This window comes from Trachemys scripta, chromosome 1 (assembly GCF_013100865.1).
Source record: "Trachemys scripta elegans isolate TJP31775 chromosome 1, CAS_Tse_1.0, whole genome shotgun sequence".
Classification (NCBI taxonomy): Eukaryota; Metazoa; Chordata; order Testudines; family Emydidae; genus Trachemys; species Trachemys scripta.
The window spans coordinates 44,767,230-44,790,843 of NC_048298.1; the positions used below are offsets into that span (position 1 = coordinate 44,767,230).

General features: G+C 39.8%; 1 protein-coding gene across 1 annotated transcript in view; it reads left to right on the forward strand.

Annotated features, from left to right (window-relative positions):
• Window positions 1-23,614, forward strand: part of CTTNBP2 (cortactin binding protein 2) — a gene marked incomplete in the record, with an annotated part of 189,493 nt that overhangs the window by 65,349 nt on the left and 100,530 nt on the right. Inside the window, 2 exon segments of the mRNA XM_034768791.1 lie at window positions 9,047-10,706; window positions 16,615-16,818. Of these exon segments, the coding sequence (XP_034624682.1) occupies window positions 9,047-10,706; window positions 16,615-16,818 (1,864 nt within the window).

Sequence of the window (23,614 nt, forward strand, 5' to 3'; positions counted from 1 at the left end):
AACAAAGCATATTCAGAATTTCTGATTAAAGGGATTATAAGTGTAGCAACCTCCATCATAGCTAGTCACCAAAGATTGAACCCGAGCCATCCAGACTTAAAAGCATGAGCTTCTACTACTTGAGTTCAAGATATAACTCCCTTAGCTGGTAGCTATACAGTTATCCTCTAAAAATCCACCAGAGGAGGGCACAAAACGCATGTTGGACAGTGAATTACAAAAGTGCCAAATATTATTATTAGACCTGCAATACTTTTCACAATGAACATCAGCGGGGGATAAACTGGGAGTTTAAGAATATTTGGGAAACAATTTTAGAATAACATTCAGTGCTGTGATTTAAAAGAAAAAAAAAAACCTGCTAAAACTCATAACTTAGCAGCATTCAGTGTTTGGAAAAAAACAACTTCTAGGAGGGATACAAGTTAAGAATGTTGAAACAGGAAAATGTTATGCTTAGTTACCACTTGGGCAAGGTGGTGTGCTATGTAATACTTGCAAGATTTCACTGTAATGTTTTACAATATATAGCAGCGCAATGCTGATTCCATTGATATTGTTGAGCAATTCATGCTGATTTTATTTCAACCCACATCTTAATAGTTTTGAATACTATAGATCACAATTTTCAGCTCAGTTGGTCTGAACATGCAGAGCTTTAAAATTGCTATGCTCTAAATTGTATATTAACTACAATTTTATAAACCTGCATGTCAGAGAACTGTGTGCCACTACTACTAGACAGTGGCATAAGGCAATTCAGTGTGAATTACAGAAATGTAGAACTGGAAGGAACATCAACAGGTCATCTAGTCAAAACCCTGCACTGAGGCAGGACTGAATAATAACAACTATACCATCCTTGACAGGTGTTTGTCTAACCTCTTAAAAAAACTCCAATGACTGCTATTCCTTAACCTCTCTAGGTAATTTGTCCAGTGCTTAACTATCTTTACAGTTAGGAAGTTTTTCCTAATGTCTAACCTAAATCTCCCTTGCTACAATTTAAGCCCATTGCTTCTTTTTCATGCATGTCCTGAGCGGGACGGGGGTGGGTCCAGGCAGTGGGATTTGGGGGAGGGAGGTTGAGGGAGTCGGTGGGTGTGTGGGGATGGACTGGGGGAAGCAGGGTGGAGGAACTGAGGGGGACATGACTGGGGAGGGGTTGAGGGGGATGGGACAGGACTGGGATGGGGGGAGTAGGGTAGGGGCTGAGGGGAGCATGAATGGGACAGGGTAGAGAGAGCTGTGTAGGGTGGGGTGGAGGAGACAATGGGGCTGGGCTGGGGAGGGTCGGGGGGTTGGGAAGAGGGACAGGGTCTGCAGGGGATGAGACAGAGGGGAGCAGGACTGGAATGGGGGGAAGTTGAGGGGGTGGAACAGCAGGGGGAGTGATGGGGGTGGGATAATAGGGGAGGCTGAAGAAGAGATTTGGGGTAGGGCAAGGCTGAGGGCAGTGGGTTGGGGGGAGCAGGGGGAATGTGGGGGAGGCTGTTTGAACGGGGGCAGGGACTGAGGGCAGTGGGTTTGGGGTGGGAGGTAGAGGGGGGGGACTGCGGGGAAGGCTGAGGGAACAGGGTCAGGGTGGGGGCTAAGGGCAGTGGGTCGGGTCTACACTGGCACCTCTCAGCATTGCCGTGCAGGGCGGCAGACCTGCACCAGCGCTACCCTGGCAATGGAAGAGTCCTCAGTTGAAATGCAGACTTCATGACACAGACCCTCCTCGTCACTTCAAACCTGGCGCTGCTCTGGTCAGTCGCTAGGCTCTTGTCACTTTCAAACCCATGCAGCGTATCTGGCTCTTTTTCAGTGCTTAGGTTAAGAAAAGCCTCTGCATTTTGTGAGGGCTTCAGCATTCACTTTCCTACTTGACAAACTGTCTGCCTGACACATTGCTCCCAGGGCATTCATCTTTATTCATTATCGGCAGGTCCATCAGATTAAGGAGCAACACAGGGGGAAGCAACACAGTGGTGTCATGGATTTTTAATTTTTCAAACCACTTTGGCCTCAACAGCGATAACAGCAAATCTGGACAGAACAGATGGGTGTCAGGATGGGTTTGGGTATTTTAAGTGAAAATGTTTGGGTCTGAGCAAAGGCTGCAAACTTCCGTTTGGAAACCTCTGCTGATCTTTTGCCCTGGGGCTAACGACAGCCTGGAAGCCGGGACGGATTTCCACATCCATGCAGGGTGAGATGATCGGGGGGGGGGGGGGGGGGGGGGGGAGGGGGAGAGGGTCGGGGAGGCAGAGGGAACAGGGTCGGGGGCTGAGGGCAGTAGATTGAGGGTGGGGGCACGGGGCATTGCGGGAGAGGCTGAGGAAACAGGGTCAGAGTGGGGGCTGAGGGCAGTGGGGCTGAGGGGAGCCCCCGCAGAGGGACCTGCCAGGGGACCGGGTGAGCCCAGCAGTGCTTACCTGGAGCGGCTCCCGGGAAGCATCCAGCAGGCAGGTCCCTCTGGCTCCTTCCTATGGTTGGGTCGGGTCGAGGGGAGGGGGGCAGGGGCGGGCCGGTCTTTCTGCCTGAGTCTACAGGCCCCGCCCCGCTGCAGCACACAGGGGAGCGAGACCTCCTCGCTGCCTCTCTGTGTGCCGGGGCAGGGCTGCGCTCTGCAGGCTCCTGCCGGCCGGGCGGCAGGCCCCCGTGGTCTGACACTGCCGCACCAGGAGCTCTCAGCTGCGTGCTGCCCCAGGGAGGAAAGGTGAGTGGCGCCGGTGGCGCCGGCTTGCTGCGGTTCCCCCAGCACGGCTGCCCTGTCAGCGCTTTTGGGTCTTTAAATAGCCGTCCGGGGAGAATTTGTAAAAGCTAAAAATGTCCAGGATTTCCCCCTGGACGGCTATTTAAAGACCCAAAAGCTGGACACGTCCGGGGAAACCCGGACATATGGTAACCCTAGGTTTGCCAAAAAATATTTGGCAAGTTTTTTGCTTTCCTTCCGAATTAGAATGAAAGCAAATGTGGAAATACAGAAACTTATCCTGAACTGAAACTCCCAAGCTTTGACCAGCTCTAGTTGGGACAAAGTGGGAAATGGCAGGGATGTTTCTGACTAGATTCTGGCTGAATGAGCTCCAGGGGGCTCCTGATATGGAAAAAGTCAAGAAACACTGGTCTAGGAGCTATCTTGAACATAGAAGAGTATGTGTATTGAAATACAAAAGCCTAGGATAAAGTCCTTGGCCTCTGATAAAGATTCTTTTGTAAGAATTTTAAAAATTTTAGTCATATGCATAATTGAGCTCTTAATAGTTACTACATTTTAATAAATCTAAACATACAGTCCTGGGGAAAACTACTGGCCTTTTGGAAATCAATGGGAGTGTTCTATTGACTTTGGTAGGGCCAGACTTTCACCCCTAGGTCTTAAAAGATATTCTTTTCATAATTCTGCTGTCACAGTCAAACCGTATAGTGTATCTTTGCTTGATCAGATGGTGATCGCATTTTTTAGCGACAGCAAGTATTCAAGTGTCGACAAGACAAAGGCATAGGTTCCTGCCCAAAGAAGCTTACACTCTAAGCAGAGTATAAAAAATGGATGCACAATGCAGAATGTGTCTCAAAAGATGGTTGTATGATTATGTGCAGTTGTTTTGTAATATAAAGGCTGGGTGACGGTATAACTCCTGATCTGAGATAGCCTTAGTGGGATTCACAGAAGAATTAAGTTTAAAAAAAAAAGAAAAAAAGATTTGAATGAGTAGGTGGTGGCTGTCTGGTGCACTGTGTTAGGGAGGGAGTTCCAGGTGTGGGAATGAGAAGGAATGAATGCTTATAGGATAAGAAAGGATATGTTGAAGCATGAACCATTGGTGTAGGACAGAGGGCAGGAGAGGGTGTGTTCATTTGCTTGCTAATTTCTATAATAATTTCTAGAAGGTTACAGTGTTTTCAAATTTGTGATGGAGCCTGTATTTTGGGTACACACTAAAGGGTTTATCTCAGTAAAGAACCCTGATAGGTCCCTACGAAACTAACATAATGGAGTGAAAGAAGCTAATGTAACTCCAGTCATTCTGTTGTAATAATTTGTGCTGGTACTAGTGTCATATTTCATTCCTTATTCAAGAGAATGCATACGTCTGTTCACCAACAAAGTGTTTATTTGGGGGAGAGAATTTTATCAGTATGTAATATCTAAATACCCATCTGTTAACAGATAGCTAAAAGTTGGTTAGAACACGAAGTATGGTGACATTTCGAACCTTATACTGTCCAATGAAATCCTGCATTCTAAATGGGATCTGGCTGTAGTCTGTTACCTAACAAAGATGAAATGATGAGTATTGTGTGCTGCAATGTCATTCACTGAAAAATGTATCAAATTAATAAAAATTGTATTGTGGACTCAGCAAAGCATTTTTGAAGAATTTCTTTTCCCCATTTCCCTCAATATTCCAAAAGATTCCAAGTTTATTTCAGAGATCAAATTCTTTAACTGACTTCATTGGGCTAAAGTGTCAACCTACTGGCTTCAGTGGGACTTTTCATGTAACTGCTTACCAGTGTGAGTAAGTAGCTGACTGTGTGGCCCAAGATAACTAAATCTGCATTTCAGAGGATTTGTAATCTTAAGTAAAGCCTTAAATTTTTCACTCACTACAGAGTAGTGAAATTTTGATGCTTGTCCAAACTATAATAGCTACAGTAAGGGATAGATTTTTTTTTTGTTTTTGTTTCGCAGAAGGGAATTTAAATATTTGGTTGAATAAATCATAATTTTAGAAACAATTCTTAGATCTTAATTTGTCTGATCATTTGGTTTTAGTCTCCAGAGACATCTGAATTATATCAACCACCATTTTAAATAGTTCAGTGACCTGTAAATTAAACTTTAATTAAATAAACTACTGTGTTCTTTAAAATGTATATACAGTACTTCTCTGGACATTGTCACTATAATCCCACCTTTTTATTTAGTATGAGCAGAGATGAATATTTAGTTGAAAATGGGACTTGAAAAATCAACTTGCTGAGGGTGAGTTGGCAATTTTCCTGGCCGAGTGCCATCATCTTCTGGAGAACCAAAGCCTTAATTTTTTTAAAAAGCCAATCACTACATTACAGACAAGTGGTACCCGCTTAAACTTTCCACATCTGTGGCAACTATGTAGCATTCTTTAGGTGAAATACTCTACTCTCAACCCCTCTGCCCCTCAAAAATCCATCAATTGTGTACTTTCCTTCCAATAAATACACCAATTTCTTCCTGTTCCCCATCTCCCAAATCATCTGCTGGGAATGTTAATGAAATTATTCTTTGGGATGCACTTTAAGCTTACTTGATTCATTGTTCTGTATAAAACTGTGTGTGTGGGGGATCTTTAAGTGTATCTCCCACTTCTCCCTTAATGTCGTTATGCAGAGGTGGAGCCCAACTGTGTATGCCTTTCAGTCTTCGCAGTCAGCTGGCATTAGTTTGATTTTAAAGATATATCTTCACAGGGAAAAGGATTAGAGATTGATCTATTACTTCTTTTAACAAGGGGCTTGACAGGCCTGATCCAGCTTATTAACGTTGTTTCCACAAGAGAAGATGACAAACCTTTCAGATACAAGCCTTATATAAAGATATTTTACAATAGAACTAGGGAAGAAAGTGGAGTCCTTTCAGCCGAGAACAATATTTGGAAGCAGGACTAAAGCAAACACTTTTGAAACTTGGATGAGAGCATTCCTGTGCTGCAAGCTAAGAACTAATTTTAGCTTGATGGGTCAGATAATAGATGCTGCTAGTTGACAGTTCAGCATAATTAGATCAGGTGCATGACACCTGAAACCAAACTTTCTTCTTTATTTACATATGCTTTGCCAAGTCATTATGATAAACATGCTTCATTTCAGCATGTTGATTCCTATTCATGACAATCTGATGTATTGCTGTATTAGCTGGGTAAAACTTGCTTGGTTCTTGGTGATACTACAGCTTGAATGTTGATGAGGACAATGCTGCATGCTTCAGCTTATTCACAAGTTAGTTGTATATGAATTCATTGTATAAAAGCTATTATTAAAGGATGGCTGTTTTCCTTTTTTCCCTGGATGTTAATTTGATCTGTGAGTTCCAGAGTGCCAATTGAAAGGTTCTGAGTTACTAGCAACTTCAGCTATATTAGATTATTAGCTGTGTCTGTAACAACTTGAAAATAAGTTAGTTTTATTTCAGTTAACGTACAAAACCAATCTCCTTCCCAACATGTAGTAATGCTTAGTGTAATCTATTGTCTTCAGTTGGGTTAACTTATTAGGGGTAGTCTGCAGAGGACTGAGCCACTTTCTCATTGAAAAATAATCTAGAGTGTCAGACTCTGTCATATGTACTTTTTCCATGACTTTCTTCAGTCACACTAGCAACATTAGTACAGCTGTTGCTGGCGCGATTTGCCCATGAAGGTGCTAATTCCTTAGTGGTAAAATGGCAAACGGAATGACTTTTGCTGGACAAGGAGCATGATTTTCTGCCTGTGGGTGACTGTAACTGAAGTCTCAGGGACAGTCCTAATTGCAATCTGATAAATCACGGTAAATTAATATTTGCTGGTGTATTGTCATTGACAGATGCTGCTGCTACTCTTCACTTAGCAGTCCCTTCGGATTTCCTATTATCCTTTTTATATTGCTACTGAATACTCTCTTGTTAATGAAGAGCAAACTAGTTTGGGGCAATGGAGGTGGGCAGGATGGGTTGTGAGATGCTGGGTGTTGCTGTTAAATCATCATAGGGCTCCTGTCACTCATAAATCTAGAGCTTTAGGTTTAGCCACTGCTGTCTGAGGACCTCTTTTGATATGGGAGATCAAAATGAAACTTGTAGTGTAAGAGCTTGGTTAGTCATAATGACTTTGTTTTAACTTGATCATCCTCATGATGATCAGGCACAGGAAGGAAATTTTACTGTATGTAAAACATCTATCACGGTTGTCAACATCTAGGGTGATAAGACGTCCCAATTCTAGAGGCTTTGTCTTTATATAGGACCCTATTACCACCACCCCTCCACCACTCTATCCCAATTTTTCTGGTCCACCCTGTCAACATCACCCACTCTCCCCAGATCTATTTTTTGCCCTCTTTCCTCTTCCCAACAAAGCAGAGGAAACATTTATAAGTAAGAGAACACTAATTAAAATGTTGGGCAGTTGAGACAACCTTATCATTTTACCAGCATTTCATGAAGATTATCCCTCCAAAAGATTTACCTAACGTTCCTTCCCTTTTCAGAGTTCTCTGTTGTGTATCTGAACTGGACTTACCAATTGGGTAAAATGTAGCCTCCAAAAAATGAGCGACAGCAAGTAGAATCAAACTTCTGACCTGCAGTCCTTTTCCCTGTCCTGTTCCCCTCCTGATATGATGCAAGTTTCATTTCCACTAAGTATTAGATAACAGTGGTGGACTAAAGGAACTATCCTAAGAAAAATAGTATTTATTACCTTTGAAACAAAATAGTGGATAGGTCTAATTAAAATGAGAGAGAGAGAGAGAGACACAGAGAGAGAGCACACGTGCAGGAATAAGAAAAACATTTCAGAAGCTGTCCAAGAAACTGTCAGTCTTCTACTGGAGGAGGACCTGGGATATCATTGGGTAACAGCAGGCTACTCAAAAGTCATCATATGTAATGAGTTTCTTTTGATAGCAACCAAGGCCAAAAACCACGGATTTAAAAATGAACTGCTCCATATCCCAATACCAATTCCCTAGGCCATCTGGTTCCCCGGATTACAGTTTACATGAAATATATTCACTGTACAGTATCTTCTTACAACTCTGAAATTAGTGTTATTTATCATCTAGTTTAACATAAAATCCTTCCTCTGTAGTAATCAGAAGTACTGAAGTGAAGCAGTTATTGCAAGTGAGCTCATTTAAAGTATATTGCTGTTTGCCCTGACCCTCTATAGATCAGCTGTTAATCCATCTGTGCAGCAAACTGTTAATTGCTGGAAAGTGAAAAATTCTAGTATGATGGAAGCAAGAAACTTTCTTACTGAAGTCAGAGTGAAGCTTGCAAGTTTGCAAGCACTAGACTTTTAGTTGACTGTAAATATTTTCCCAGAGTTAGTAAAAATATTAAACAAGCAAATGCACTTCAAAAGTGTGGTGGTTCTTGTTCTTTCTGTACATGTACAGTAGGTAAGGTTAACCTCTTAATATGTGGTGATTATGGTGGGATGAGAGGGAGAGACTTTCCGGCTGTATAGGAAGATCATAGGGTCAATTTAAAGAAATTATAAGGGTATTCAGAGAATGCAGAATTTATTTATTTATTTATTTAGCCAGTAATGCAGCTAACAGCATAGGAAGAGGACGCTGCAGCATGAGAAGTGCTAGTTAGCAATTTTTGTTTGACGTGTATATGAGGCTGATAGGGAAATACTGAAGTGGTTTAGATTGTATTGCCATCCACAGAGCTAGGTAACATTGTTTTCAGCAAATAGTATATTTGCTATATTTATATGTGCGACAGGGGTTGGATCACTTGATGATTATCTGTTCTGTTCATTCCCTCTGGGGCACCTGGCATTGGCCACTGTTGGAAGACAGGATACTGGGCTACATGGACCTGTAGTCTGACCCAGTATGGCCAATCTTATGTTATTTTTTTTAAAAAAAAAAAGCAAAAAAGGGTGAAAGCCATCTGAAAATGAAACAAAATGAAAATTCATAAAATTTTGTTTTGGATAACACAACACCCTGGAAATTAAACAAAATCCCTGTACATTTAGTTTTGCTTTGGTTTTTTCGCTTTGGATGTTTTTTGAAACCGAAATCATTTTTCCCCTCATTCGTTTGAGTGAGTAACTGAAGAAAATCAGTTTTGGTTTTAAATTAATTTTTTTCTGGATTTTTTGGTTTGGTCCTCAAACATTCCAACATTTTGTATCTCAGCTTATATCTAATGGTAGAATACTGGAATTTGCTTAAGTAATACAGCATGTTCTTAAAAGATTGAAACAACAATGTCATGTTAATAACATACCATGTTGAAAAGCTGTATTTCATACATTAATGAGACTTCACCTATACATTTTTATTTCAGTTGGAAATGGAAAAGTCTCAGTTACAGATGCTTGAGCTGGAGCATAAGAAGTTGTCTGCTCGCCTTGAAGAAGAACGTGGCAAGAATAAACATGTAGTATTGATGCTAGTGAAAGAATGTAAACAGTTGTCTGGCAAAATTATAGAGGAAGCCCAGAAACTGGAAGAAATAATGTCAAAATTTGAAGAAGAAAAAAAAAAGGCTAATGAATTGGAGGAATCTCTTGCAGCTGAGAAACAAAGGAGTACACAAATGGAAGCTCAAATGGAAAAACAGCTCTCTGAGTTTGACACAGAAAGGGAGCAACTGCGTGCCAAACTTAACAGAGAGGAAGCACATACTAGTGACCTCAAAGAAGAGAGAGATAAAATGAGAAAAATGATTGAGCAGTTAAAAAAGGAAAATGACAGTAAACCAAACCTTTCTCTCACTTGTAGAAATAAAGATAAGGGTTTTGTTTCAGTATCTGTTGGAACAGAAGTCCCAGCTTCAAGAACTATTGCCTGTCAGACAGATATAATGCCGACGGACATTAGCACTGAAAATGTTAGGAAGTTGCCTTTGACTGTGCCTGTAAAGCCTTCAGCAGTGAACTCTCTGGTTTCTGGCAGCACAAAAACGAATGTATCCGCCAATGCAGCATTTGTGAAACCAGTCATTGATAGGCACTTTTCCTGTAGTGAACTGATTATCCCATCCACAACTCCTATTCCGACTCCAAGTCAAAACAGAATTGAGGAAAATGGACCAAGTACTGGCTCATCACCAGATTTTACAAATAGCACTTCCCCCTTTCCAAGCAATGCTGCCCTCTCCGTTTCTCCAGCATCAAGTATTGCATCTCAGAACCACTCACTAGCTTCGTCTATGCACAGTTTACAGTCACAGTCTGCCAACACTACTGTGCATCCAGGCCTAAATCCTCGAGTCCAAGCAGCTAGATTTAGATTTCAAGCTAATGCTAATGATCAAGACCAAAATGGAAACACTACCCAAAGCCCTCCATCAAGGGATGTCTCTCCCACTAGTCGTGACAACCTAGTTGCCAAACAGCTAGCTCGGAATACTGTCACCCAAGTCCTTTCAAGATTTACAAGTCCTCAAGGTGGTGCTACTTTGCGGCCTGGAATGTCACATTCAGTGGAAGTTGGCACCTATCCCCCAGTTGGTAGAACGGGTTTAAAGACTCCCAATGTATCAAGAATTGACAGAGGAAATCCTCCACCTATTCCTCCAAAAAAGCCAGGGCTTTCACAAACTCCTTCTCCACCACACCCACAGCTTAAAGTTATTATGGATAGTAGTCGATCCTCTAATATAGGTGTAAAATTTGACAGCAAAACCATGATTTCACCTCCTTCCAGTTCACCACAAGGAATCAGGGTAATAAATGAGGAAATTATTTCTAAGTCCTCACCTCAGCTGCCACCAAAACCTACTATAGATATATCTATGGCATCTGCAGGCTGTGCCATACCAGCCATGGCCACATCTCAGGTGGGTGCCTGGCCTTCCCAATCCCCTGGACTGAACCAACCTGCATGTTCAGAAAGTTCCTTTGTCATTCCCACCACCATTGCCTGTAGCTCCTTCATAAACCCTATTAGTGCTTCATCCTGTAGACCATGTGATTCAGACAGCCTACTGGCAACAGCATCAGGTAAAGGGATTGATATACTTCAAACTATCTCCCTCTAAGAATGTTCTGTCTTTTTCTCTGGCTCTGTCATTTGCTTTATTTATCTTTTACAGCTTTTTCTCTAAACTGATTTATCTTTTTTTTAAAGTGGAAATTTACATGTATATTATTTTTTCCAAGTTTCAGGGGTATGGGAATTTATCTTGCTTCATAATTTTTTCGTTTTTAACAATGATCATAAGTCAGTTTCCTTTTAGGAAGCCTTCATTTTAGTGAAGCCTTCATCCTTAATAAGGGAATGAAAATTGATGTTTTGAGCAGATTGGCCATTCTGAGCAGATGTTCGGAGAAGATTCTGGAATAATGACATACTCCAGAAAAGGGAGATTCCTTAATAATACTTTTGGCCTTTTGTAAGCGTGAGGATATTAGAGCTCTACAAACATTAATTAATTTTGAGAATTGCCTATGTATAGTTTCTCTGATGGTATGTGTTCCTCCAATGCCATTGAGTTTTCTGAACCTTTTAGAAAACAGTGCCTATCTGGAGCCATTCAATCCCCTTCTCATGGCACCAAATAATTTTATAACGGTTTATAAAAGAGCAGTGCAATCCTAACCACCTTTCTTCACACCTGGAGAAATTCACATTTAAGCAGTATGTTTGGTGTCCTCTTGTATTTCTGGAGTGTGTGATGCATGCACCTGCTGTTTAATTTCTCTGAGAAAGAGGCTCACTCCCTACCTCACTAACCAATGGTTAGCATGGAGGATGTTTACATTTTAGCAGCTCCATATTTTCCTCATGATAAAGGCCTTATGAATCAGGGCACTGATCCACCTTTGGATCAACTGCTGAATCTGTCATCATCTTTGTTTCCAAATATTCCCTTGTTGGAAAAGGTCAGCATAAGAATAGCAAGTATTAGCCCCTTTCTAGGCCATGACTGCACAGGGAGAGAGGACCTCTCCAAAAAGAAGTCAGTCACACCTATAAATCGAGGGTAGTCGATAGGCAAACCGCAGGCCAAATCTGGACCATCGGATGCTTTTGAAAGGACCCTGAAATCTTTTTATTTACTACTTCTTCTTATTATTATTATCATCATTATTTTTCATTATTTTTTCTGGAGTCTGGACCTTGACTATACCTTGACCAAGAAATTTGGACCTTGACAAAAAAATTGACCCTCCCTGCAGTAGTAGGCACAGGAACTTTCATTAGCAGTGATGAGCATTTGGATGGTTCAGAGGTTTTGGTGCGGTCAGTCTCAGTCCTAAAAACTCCCCCAGCCCTTTCTTAGACTCCATACTGTAGAGACTTGAGTTTTTATTTGATAAGACAAAATTGTTAAGGAAATTAACTACAATCTATGTAGTTTTTACAGTGTCTGTAGGACAGAAACCATCTCTATATAAATTCTATCAGCTCTATATATGGAGAGCTGTTTTACATGTTAAGTAGGTGACGGTACATAAGGCTCTCCGGATCACTATTGTGACTAAGGCAGTTTTGATGGCATACCTTCATAATGCATAGAAATCTGTCAGCCTGCTACCTGGCATTCTTAACCTGTGTTTCGAGAGCACTTTTCAGTCAATGTGGCATCTAGATATGATCATTGCTTTGTTGTATTGCTTGTCAAACTCCTATATGTGGGAATATACAGAGGTAATTCTCAAAGAAGAAAGGTTATTCATCACAAACTATTCGTTTCCTTTTCCCCTTGTAATTCAAATTCTATAGTTTAGGACTTTGAGGTTTAGTGGAGGGAGCTGAAGGAGTTTGGACCATTTGCTCTGAATGTTTGGTATGATCAGAGGGCTCTTGTGGGACTGTAACTGGGACTGCTTTCTAGAAGATTTCTAAAGCTCAGTGGCAATGGAAACATATTCCATAAATCGGAATGCGCAGAGGTAGGTAAATACTAATAACTCTAATTTATAGACCTAGAAACTGAGTCAGAGAGAAGATAGTGACTTGCCTGTGATCCCCCAGCAACACAGTGCAGTGACAGAATTTGTCAAAGCCCCTTGCTTTAAACTTTTAAACTTCCCCTTGTGTGTGTTTGTGTTCCTTAAATGCGGGACTTGATAAGGAACTTAATCTACCTTCGTGTATTTTTGGCATATGCTATAAGAGAACTAAATCTTTATGTGCAGGATGGTGTACAAACATGAAAGATATGGTCCCTGCCTTGAAATAGCTTATGCTTAGTAAAGGCAAAACAGACAGATGGTGATTAGTTTGGTACATGGGGATAGATTTAAATAACACCTTTTTTATTTACAATATATGGTTAGTAACCACCTGACAGTCTCATTGTAAATCCCTCCCCCTTATTTACCATCTTTGTTTATTTTGCCTTTTTAGAGGTTGAACTCTTGGAGGCAAAGATTGTTTTCTAGTGTTTGTACAGCACCTATCATGTTATAGGCACTACCGGAAACAAACAATAGTATTTAGGTTTCCAAACTCTCTGAATTGCTAGAGATTCAGTTATTAAAAGTAATATTCAACTTAATTTAAACCTTATTTGTTTAATCTTTGCACAGAGTGTTTAGTATTTTTATTTTGCATCAACAAGGGCTGACTCATTTAAAAATCAGTGTGCTGAAATGTTGTTTGTATTTTATTGTACAGTAAGTGCTGGTGAAAATCAGTCAGAATTTGTTATAAGTGTTCAAAAAACATAGTAAGCGGATTGATTAATATATTTCAAAGACTTTTAGAGTCAGGTTGAAATTTGATGTTTATTGGCAGGTCAGTAAATCCATGACTTCATTTCCTTTTAATGTGAAGTCAGGAGGAGTGGAAGAAAGCCTATTCACTGAATTTTTTTCTTTCATTAATGGCAAATCAGTTGCCTGGTTAGGTCAGTTTCTTTCTTAAAGCAATGCTGCACTGTAAACATTGGAATATTATCACTTTCTGTGATGGAAAAATGTTGGTTCTAAAGAAGAACAAAAACTGTGATATAGAATAAAAGGAGATTACAAGTTGCATCAGTAATATGTTCTTTTGTATCAAGATGACAATATCTACAGCTTTAAATACAGCTGAAAACCCCCCCACCTTTTGTCATGTATGTTGAACAAGGTGTATATGAAAAAGTGAAAATATACTCTTAGTGTTTCTTGTTTGTTTTGATTCCTAAATATCCATGGATTTGACTTCCTAGAGAAATAAGTGTTTAAAACTGAAATGATTATAGTCAATTGGATTTCCATACCCCTGGGATTTCTTCTTTCTTTTTCTTCTTGGTTTTGCATCACTCTTCAATCGGAGTATGTATTTATTCAGTTCATTCCAATATTGATTGATTTTTCCTTTGTATGTGATTGGCTTAGAAGGTAAATAGGATGTGAGGAGAGATTGATCTGGGCTTTGAAATTAACCATCTCCACATTCTGAAGCTGATGCCAGAAGCTGTTTTTCTATCCCTCTGCCCTTCATTACTGTATGTCCTGCAAGCTGTCACTTTTGCATATGAAACCGTATACCTTACTGATATTTCCTAACCTTATTATACAGTATCCTGGATGAATACAAATCTGTTATGCTGCTTCGCAATGACAACAGAAGTTAAAATATGCATTTATGTGATTACTTCGTTTGTGTGTCTTATGCAGTAGAAGCTTTTCATCCATTCTTAATCTAGCACAATGCGTTTCATCACTGGAATGCAACAGTATATTTGCCCTCGCGAAAAGCTGAAAATGAGAATAAAGGTACCAGATGTCCATTTACAGTAATGCACAATAAGCATTCTTTCTCTGATATTCTTATTAATGATGTTGAAAAATCTTGTGCGACTTTTCAACAAAAGCAGAAACCTCAGAAATGTTGTTAATGTTTCAAAATGGCATAGTGAACCTTATGTTTTCAGTAAAGTGTTAAGCCCCCTACTCACCCTACCTCCCAGTGTCCAAAAATCATTCCATCACAAACAAGACTAATTCCTAAAAGGGAAAAGCAAGTTCAGGCAAACAGGATTAACATTTAAGGAGATGCTGACACACTAGATATATCCACAGGAAGCAGTATCAAAAACACAGGGAAATACAATAAAGTCAATTAATACCTTTGGTTAGTTCAAACAAAATTTCTACCTACACTAACAGTTCAGGCTTACAAGATGATACAAGGCAGAAACAATGGAAAGAAAAACAGCTTTCATAATTGTATTTTATTTTTCTTTCCATTATTCCTCAGTCACTTTTGTACCTTGTAAGAATAAATGTTCACAAACATCTGAACTCTACTTTATATGTATAGTATTTCTGACTTCTCAAAAGGTGAAGTTTGGCTTATATTTTTCTTAGTAAAGCAAAAATAGTTCTAGAGGATTTTTCTGTAATCTAAAAAGCCACAAGGTATAGAATTTATGAGAAGTAATTTAAATTGTATAAATCTTATTTTGTAAACCTCTAGATTTTCTTTCGTAGCCCGCTTTAAAAATAAGAGTAAAACTATTGATATATCTTCATACAACTTCAAAGTTGGCCTTCAATTTGAAGTAGTATACCATGTAACTTTAAATGATTGATATGGCTGCTGATATATATGGTAGTGTTTTGTTATAGTTGCCTATACAATTTATAAAAAATTATAAAATGAGTAATAAGTTAATTTATCTTTCTGAAAGTACTACAAATAAATATTATGCTGCCTCTCTGTACTATAGTAGTAAAATGTATTTTATTTTGAAATTTTCAAGCTAAAAGTATCTTATTTTGAAAACAATTCTAAAAGAGCTCCAACTAATTATTTTTTGTTAGTTTTAGCTGGGAATCTGACTATGTATTTTCTTATATGATCAGATTTCAGTATCATATAGGAGGGTGTTTGTGCACATACATGCACTGTAAATAGAGTAATCTATTCAAAAAGGAAAAATGGTGTGAATTCTCATGTTCAAAGGGTAAAGTGTGTGTGTGTGTGTGTCAGACACACACACACACACACACACACACACACAAATATATTAACATTTATATTTTTCAATCCCTTTTCTTATTTTCTTTTGCAGTCTTTTGATCAAGGAAGAGTACACAAAGTCTTCCATACTATATGCAGCAGACTTCATGCATTTAACAAACTCTCCTCTAAAGCTGCTAAGTAATAATATGTGGAATGTCTAACAAGATAACTCCTAAGATTTCTAAAGCTCTGTTTTGTAGATTGCCGTTTTCATTGGATGACTTGAAAGCTTTTATCAGTAATTTTGATGTAACTAGCTACTTATTCTACATTGGCTCGTCTCAAAATAAAATAGAAATCACAGTACTGCTGAGTAAAATGAACATATATATTAAGGCAAAGTTCTACAACAAATATGTATATTACAGGGCTTCTGCAAACCTTTATGTTGAGCTGTCCTCTTGTTAATTCTTTATTTTTAAAGTATAACTGAAGCACTTTGAACCAATTTTTCTATCTTATTTGGCTATGATACTCTTTCAGGTTTAAATATTATTATAAGGTTAAGATTTTGAAGAAAAATCAACTTTGCAGATGAAAATAAAAAGCACCTACTTATATGAAAATATATCTGGAATAATTTTCGATTTAGCTACAATTAAAATAAAGCCAGAATTGTATAAGGTAGTAATGTCAGAAATTTTGGAGTGTGGAAGTTGTTTGTGATGTTCCCAGAGTTTTTATTTGTGTTAACCCATGATGATAGAATCCTATTAATTTGAGTTAACAATGAGCATAACTTCTTACCACTGTGTGTGATTTTAATTGTCTTTTGATGTAGGGGAAAAAATAACATTACAAGACTCATGCTAAACCTTAACAGACCCTATAGTGTTGATGAATCTGTTTAGGTTTTCTTTTATATATTTTAATAGCTCGGAAATAATGCACAGCCTTAATTTATTCATGTGTCTTCCCTCTAACATCTGTCGCTTTAACTCGCAGGCTGGTCTCCCTCCCTAACCCCTTTGTTAACGAGTGGTGGTCCTGTCCCCCTGGGTGGCAGGCCCACCCTTCTTCACCAAACTGCTGCCCAGGGAAATGTCACTTTATTGTCAATGCTGCTTAATGAAGAAGGATTGGACATTAATTATTTCTGTGAAGATGGTTATTCTGCCTTGTATTCTGCTGCTATGAATGGACATACAGGTAAGGGATTCACAGTTTTGTTAAACTGTATAAATAAAGTAATAGAAGCATTAATAATTTGAAAATAAAGCCCACTTTGTGCCTGATCCAGAACTGGTTTGAAGTCAAAGAAAAGACTTCTGTTAACTTCCATGGGCTTCTGATCAGATGTTTTATCAGTAAGAATGTCTATAGATGATAAATTTGAGCAAAATATCAGTTGGCATACACGTACATTTGAAGTCTGTTGTCAGTGATTTTCTGTGGAAGGGATCATGGATTTCATTATTAGTATGAAATTAGAGATGAGAGGATTTAAAAAAAAGTGAATTTATCTAGGCAAATTAAAACTAAGTAGTGTCATTTATTCAAATGAATTTGAACATGCATTATACATAGGTAGTGCTTATGCTTGAAATGTATGTTGGTAGGAAAGTAAAATGCTCCATCTAAAATAACTGAAACAAAATAGCCCTAATTTCCTCTACATAACAAATAACTGATGTGAGCGTATGTAAATTCACGATGTATTTGTTAAATTCTGTTTCTATTAAATTTCAAAAAAAGACTTCTAGAAAAGTTCAAGTGCCTGGAGCCTTTCAGCAGTATGTTGTCTTGTACCATTTTCTGATCTGATCCAACCAAGTGTCAAGTATATTAGAAATGAACAAAATATTTCATTGATACAAAGCAGGAACAATATTTTTTAAAATAGCTGATACAAGTGTACCACACATGCCTTTTTATGAGCACTTTCTCTCTAAAAATTGGAAGATGCAAACTAAATCTGAATCAGTACTAATATAAAATTCTGCTTGGGATAGACTCGACAAACCCCACATTTTTTCTCTCTGAGACATCAAAGTTGAAATCCCTGTCTCCATTCGAGTCAAAGGAAGTTTTGCAATTGACTTCAGTAAAGCTAGGATTTTACCCAGGAGAGGTGATGGACTATAGTGGGTTTGATTTATAGTCACTGTTTTTAATATTGTGGGTTTAGATCTATTAAGTGGAGATTGTATGGGGAGTTTCTAATTATGTGACTGGTCTTAAATTGTTATAGAAAAACTGTTCTAATTTTGTTATGTTCACAGGCCAAACTTTCAAACTAGAAGCATAAAATTAGCTCCTAAATCCATAATTAGACACCTAAACAAATGGCCTGATTTTCAGAAGTGCTGACTACTCAGCAGCTCCTATAGATCTCAGTGAGAGTTTATGGGAACTCGCTTTACCCTTGAAATACCCAATAAGAAAGTTCTACAGAATTAATGGAAACAGCATCCCTTAAATATTTAATTACTGTAATATGTCTTATAATTGTAGCTGAATATATACTGTAATTTTTAGGTATTAGATTGTTGCTTTCTAAAACAAATAATATATTGCAGTAGTTTTGATTCTACATCAGTATCTGAAAAATATTTAATAATTGTATGAGTTATAGGGTTACCATATTTTAATTTTTAAAAAGGAGGACACTCCATGGGGACCCGAACCCGCCCCTTCCCCGCCCTCAGAGCCGCCCCAACTCTGCCCCTCCCCTGGACGCTCCGGCCCCTGCTCCTCCCCCTCCCCTGCTTCCCGCGAATCAAATGTTCGCGGGAAGCCTGAAACAGGGAGGTAGCAGGTAAGCTGGGGCGGGGTGCAGCGTGGCCCAGTCTGGCCCCCCTGGCTGAGCGGCTCCGTCTGGCAGCCTGCCGGCCCAGGCCAAGCAGCTCTGGGCCCGGCATCTCCCACCCGGCTTGGCTCGGGCACTGGTGCCCGGCCCAGCCCCGCGCTCCTGGCTCCCGGCCCGGCCCCGCGCTCCCGGCCCGGCCCTGCGCCCCCGGCCCCGCGCCCCGGCCCGGCACCACACCGGCCCCGGGCCCGCACTCCCGGCTCCTGCCCAGCCCCGGCCCGGCCGAGCACCGTCGCGCACGCCCACAGGCCCCGGCCTAGCACCACCGAGCCTTCCCTCCCTATTTGCCCGGACATGTCCGGCTTTTTGGGATTTCCCCCCGGACGGGGATTTGAGCCCCAAAAAGCCGGACATGTCCGGGAAAATCCAGATGTATGGTAACCCTAATGAGTTAGGTTTTCACCGTTTCCTTAGCTATCAACTGGCTTGTATAAAATAGGTCTCTCATTTGTTTCTGGTGTCATCTTAAAGTACAGTATATGCTAGTTGAGACCTCTCTGGAAAAATCAGATTTGTAAAATTGTTGGCAGAAAGGTTGTAATTCTTAACTTAAATTCAGACAAACTTATTTAATTGGATAAATGCAACTTCAGAATTAATCCATTATATATTTTCTAATAGGCTTAGGAAAGTGTCATGAAGAAGCACCTACAGTAGACAGTCCTGGCTTAATTGACCATAAGAACAGAGATGATATTGGTCTGAATCTGGGGATGGGAAAATAGTTAAATGACTCTTAGTTTGAGGGACTGTGGATTGAATTGAGTAGTTTTCAGTAGCAGGTGGCTAGCAGACAACTTAGACAGGCATAGTTTTTTTCCCCTTCTGTGGAAGGACCTCACCCATGAGCTTATATCCACACCATTTGTTTGTTTGGGAGCATGAGTGTGTTCTGGATTGCAGTTGGAATGGTTAAAGGGGTTTTGGAGACTTCTAGAACCAGTCTCTCCCCTGAAGCAGCTCCTTTGTTTCTCTTGGGCAGTAGCTGGCTGGAAAAGAACCATAGCTGTCATGTGTCTGCCCCCCCCCTCCCCCATCCGCCCGATGCATATGATAGGTTAAGGGCAGAGGTAGACTGCAGCTGCTCTTCACCAATTCAGTTGAAATATGGTCCTTTAGGATTCATAGCCAACTGATGAAAGGTAGAGCAGTCCTTAAACTGCTAAACTATGCTAGGGCTGGTGCAAATCGACCCACAGGAGCAGGGAGCTGTAACCAGCACCCTGACAGTGCTCCCTGCCATGTTCCTGTGCTGAGAATGTGGCCTGGGCTCCTTGTTGCAAGAGAGATGAGAACACTCAGGATATTCTTTCCAAGTCTATTCACACTAGGTACAAAATTCCTGTTCTTAGGCAGTTCCGCTTTCAGAGCTCCAGCTGCAACCATTTGCAGGACATTTAGCCCACAGCAGCTTTTTTTCTGCTTTCCATGCAAAGTGTGTGTGTGTGTGTGTGTGTGTGTGTGTGTGTGTGTGTGTGTGTGTGTGTGTGTGTGTGTGTGTGTGTGTGTGTGTGTGTGTGTGTGAGAGATAATGCTTGGCCCCAAAGTATAAGGTAAACACTCCTTTTGTGTTTGAATGGATGCTGAGAAATAATTTTTCCCATTTGGCCGCAGTAACCAGTCTGTGGGAAATTGAGCAAATAGTTTGCCAATCCATCTTTGTTTGACCTGCTAACAAAACGCGAACCACTTCAACTTACTACACTTTGAAAAGGATCTTCTGCTTTTGGACACAAAATGTGTCGCACGTGATTGAGCTAATCCATCCAAGTGTCTACATTATATTGATAATCCTAGCCATTCACTGGAGGTGACAGAGGGAGGGAGAATGAAATGATAAATCCAGCTGGAAAAACCCAGGAGAGGTGAAGAGTACAGTACTCCTTAGAATAAACTATAGAAAATTATGTGCATTAACTGTACTCTGTGTTCAGCTATAACAGTGGGGGATGCCCCTTAAATAGTTGAGATTTGTGGGCATACCTGTTTTGTCCATTCTTTTATCACTTTTACCATAACAGTTATCAAAGACTTGGAGAAGGAGCCAGAAAGCATGCTGGCCAAATACTAAGAATTGGTGTAAAGGAACCTCTTTTCATTTTATTCCAAAGAGATTTATGGGGTTGGCAAGAAAGAATTCATATTTTAAATTAAATAGATGTTTGGATTAAGATGGAAATAGATGAAGGAAAGACAGGAAAGAAGCTATAATAGTATTGACATTTGTCAGAGCAGTACTTCTACTGAGAAACAGTTGAACAGTATATCTGTGTTTTTTACTGGATTTCAGTTATAAATACAAATGTTGGGCAAAGTAGCTGAATGAGGACTTCTCGATGATTTGCAAAAGTCTTTCAGATGAATATTCTAGTATAGGGCTAGCTTATCATGGCTGTGATGTCCAAAAATAGATTCCTAACGTTAGGCTTCTAACTCCTTACTCAGGCTCATAAAAGTTTGACCTGAATTTCAAAAATGCTAAGTACCCAATAGCTTTCAGTGACTTCAGTGTGAGGTTCTGGGTTCTCAGTATCTTTAAATAAGTGACTTTATTTTCAGGTAAGTAAATTTAGGCTCCTGTTTTTGAAAATCTTGTTCCCTGATGTTTGGTGATTTACACAATCAGTCCATAATACTCACCTAAACATTTTAGAGAGAGTTAACCAGAGAAAAATATTCATTCAGAAATTAATAAAAACGAGTTTCACTTGACAAAGTTTGGGTTTTGGGTTTGAGCCACATTATTGTTGCTCAAAAGTTGGGGCAGGAGCATAAATCCGTGATTTTCCTTTGGGCTCATCCCTAGAAAAGAGACAATTGCAGTAGAACCTCAGAGTTATGAACACCTTGGGAATGGAGGTTGTTCGTAACTCTGAAATGTTCGTAACTCTGAACAAAATATTATGGTTCTTTCAAAACTTTACAACAGAACATTGACTTACTACAGCTTTGAAGCTTTACTTTGAAACTTTACTATGCAGAAGAAAAATGCTGCTTTCCCTTTATTATTTTAATAGTTTACCTTTAACACAGTACTGTACTGTTTGCTTTTTTAAAATATTCTTTTTGTCTCTTCTGCTGCCTGATTGTGTACTTCCGGTTCCAAATGAGGTGTGTGGTTGACTGGTCAGTTCATAACTCTGGTGTTTGTAACTCTGAGTTTCTCCTGTAACTATGGAAATTTTTCTTGTAAGAAATACACTCTGAGCAGGTTATGTGCTATCTTAAGTTTATATGCATGTAGATGGCATTTTAATCTTTTGTGGAAGAAAAAGCAGAAAATTATATCATTAATATATACTTTAAATATCTTGAATGAATTTGGCTGTGGAATGGGTGAATCAATTTAATTTTCCTACTGTTTCATTTAACGTGTTATTTTGGAAAAAGTTCACTATAGAAAGTGTTGTTAAAGTTTGCAAGTGTAGTTCAGTTGTAAAGTCATCCGTAGTAATAAGATGTAATTTCAGAGCATTGACACACCTGTGGAAGTTTTTAAAAAACCACGTACATGCTCTAGTTTTAACATAACCCATTTTTCTTGTTGCATCTGTGACGGGTTGGATCACAGAAAACCCCTTGGGCACTGCCAACTGATGTGCTGAGACTACTTCTAGCCCGCTTCCCCTGGCAGCTTGGGACGTCAGTGCCATGCCTTGTTTGAGCCAGACACACTAGCCTGCTGCAGACCCAGACCCAGGTCTGAACCAGGTCCCCCAGAAGCTGCAGGCTTAACTGAAAACAGCTTAAGAAGTGTTCCTGTCTCTAACACTCAGATGCCCAGCTCCTAGTGGGGTCCAAACCCTAAATAAATCTGTTTTATCTGTATAAAGCTTATGCAGGGTAAACTCATAAATTGCTCGCCCTCTATAACACTGATAGATATGCGCAGTTGTGTGTCCCCTTTCCCCAAGGTATTAATACATACTCTGGGTTAATTAATAAGTAAAAAGTGATTTTATTAAATACAAAAAGTAGGATTTAAGTGGTTCCAAGTAATAACAGACAGAACAAAGTGAATTACATAAGAACATAAGAAAGGCCGTAGCGGGTCAGACCAAAGGTCCATCTGGCCCAGTATCCTGTCTACTGACAGTGGCCAATGCCAGGTGCCCCAGAGGGAGTGAACCTAACAGGCAATGATCAAGTGATCTCTCTCCTGCCATCCATCTCCACCCTCTGACAGACAGAGGCTAGGGACACCATTCCTTACCCGTCCTGGCTAATAGCCATGAATGGACTTAACCACCATGAATTTACCCAGTTCTCTTTTAAACTCTGTTATAGTCCTAGCCTTCACAACCTCCTCAGGTAAGGAGTTCCACAAGTTGACTGTGCGCTGCGTGAAGAAGAACTTCCTTTTATTTGTTTTAAACCTGCTGCCTATTAATTTCATTTGATTACCCCCAGTTCTTGTATTATGGGAATAAGTAAATAACTTTTCCTTATCCACTTTCTCCACATCACTCATGATTTTATATACCTCTATCATATCCCCCCTTAGTCTCCTCTTTTCCAAGCTGAAGAGTCCTAGCCTCTTTAATCTCTCCTCATATGGGACCCGTTCTAAACCCTTAATCATTTTAGTTGCCCTTTTCTGAACCTTTTCTAGTACTAGTATATCTTTTTTGAGATGAGGAGACCACATCTGTACGCAGTATTCGAGATGAGGGAATACCATCGATTTATATAAGGGCAATAATATATTCTCAGTCTTATTCTCTATCCCCTTTTTAATGATTCCTAACATCCTGTTTGCTTTTTTGACCGCCTCTGCACACTGCGTGGACATTTTCAGAGAACTATCCACGATGACTCCAAGATCTCTTTCCTGACTTGTTGTAGCTAAATTAGCCCCCATCATATTGTATGTATAGTTGGGGTTATTTTTTTGCAACATGCATTACTTTACATTTGTCCACATTAAATTTCATTTGCCATTTTGTTGCCCAATCACTTAGTTTTGTGAGATATTTTTGAAGTTCTTCACAGTCTGCTTTGGTCTTAACTATCTTTAGCAGTTTATCCTCTGCAAACTTTGCCACCTCACTGTTTACCCCTTTCTCCAGATCATTTATGAATAAGTTGAATAGGATTGGTCCGAGGACTGACCCTTGGGGAACACCACTAGTTACC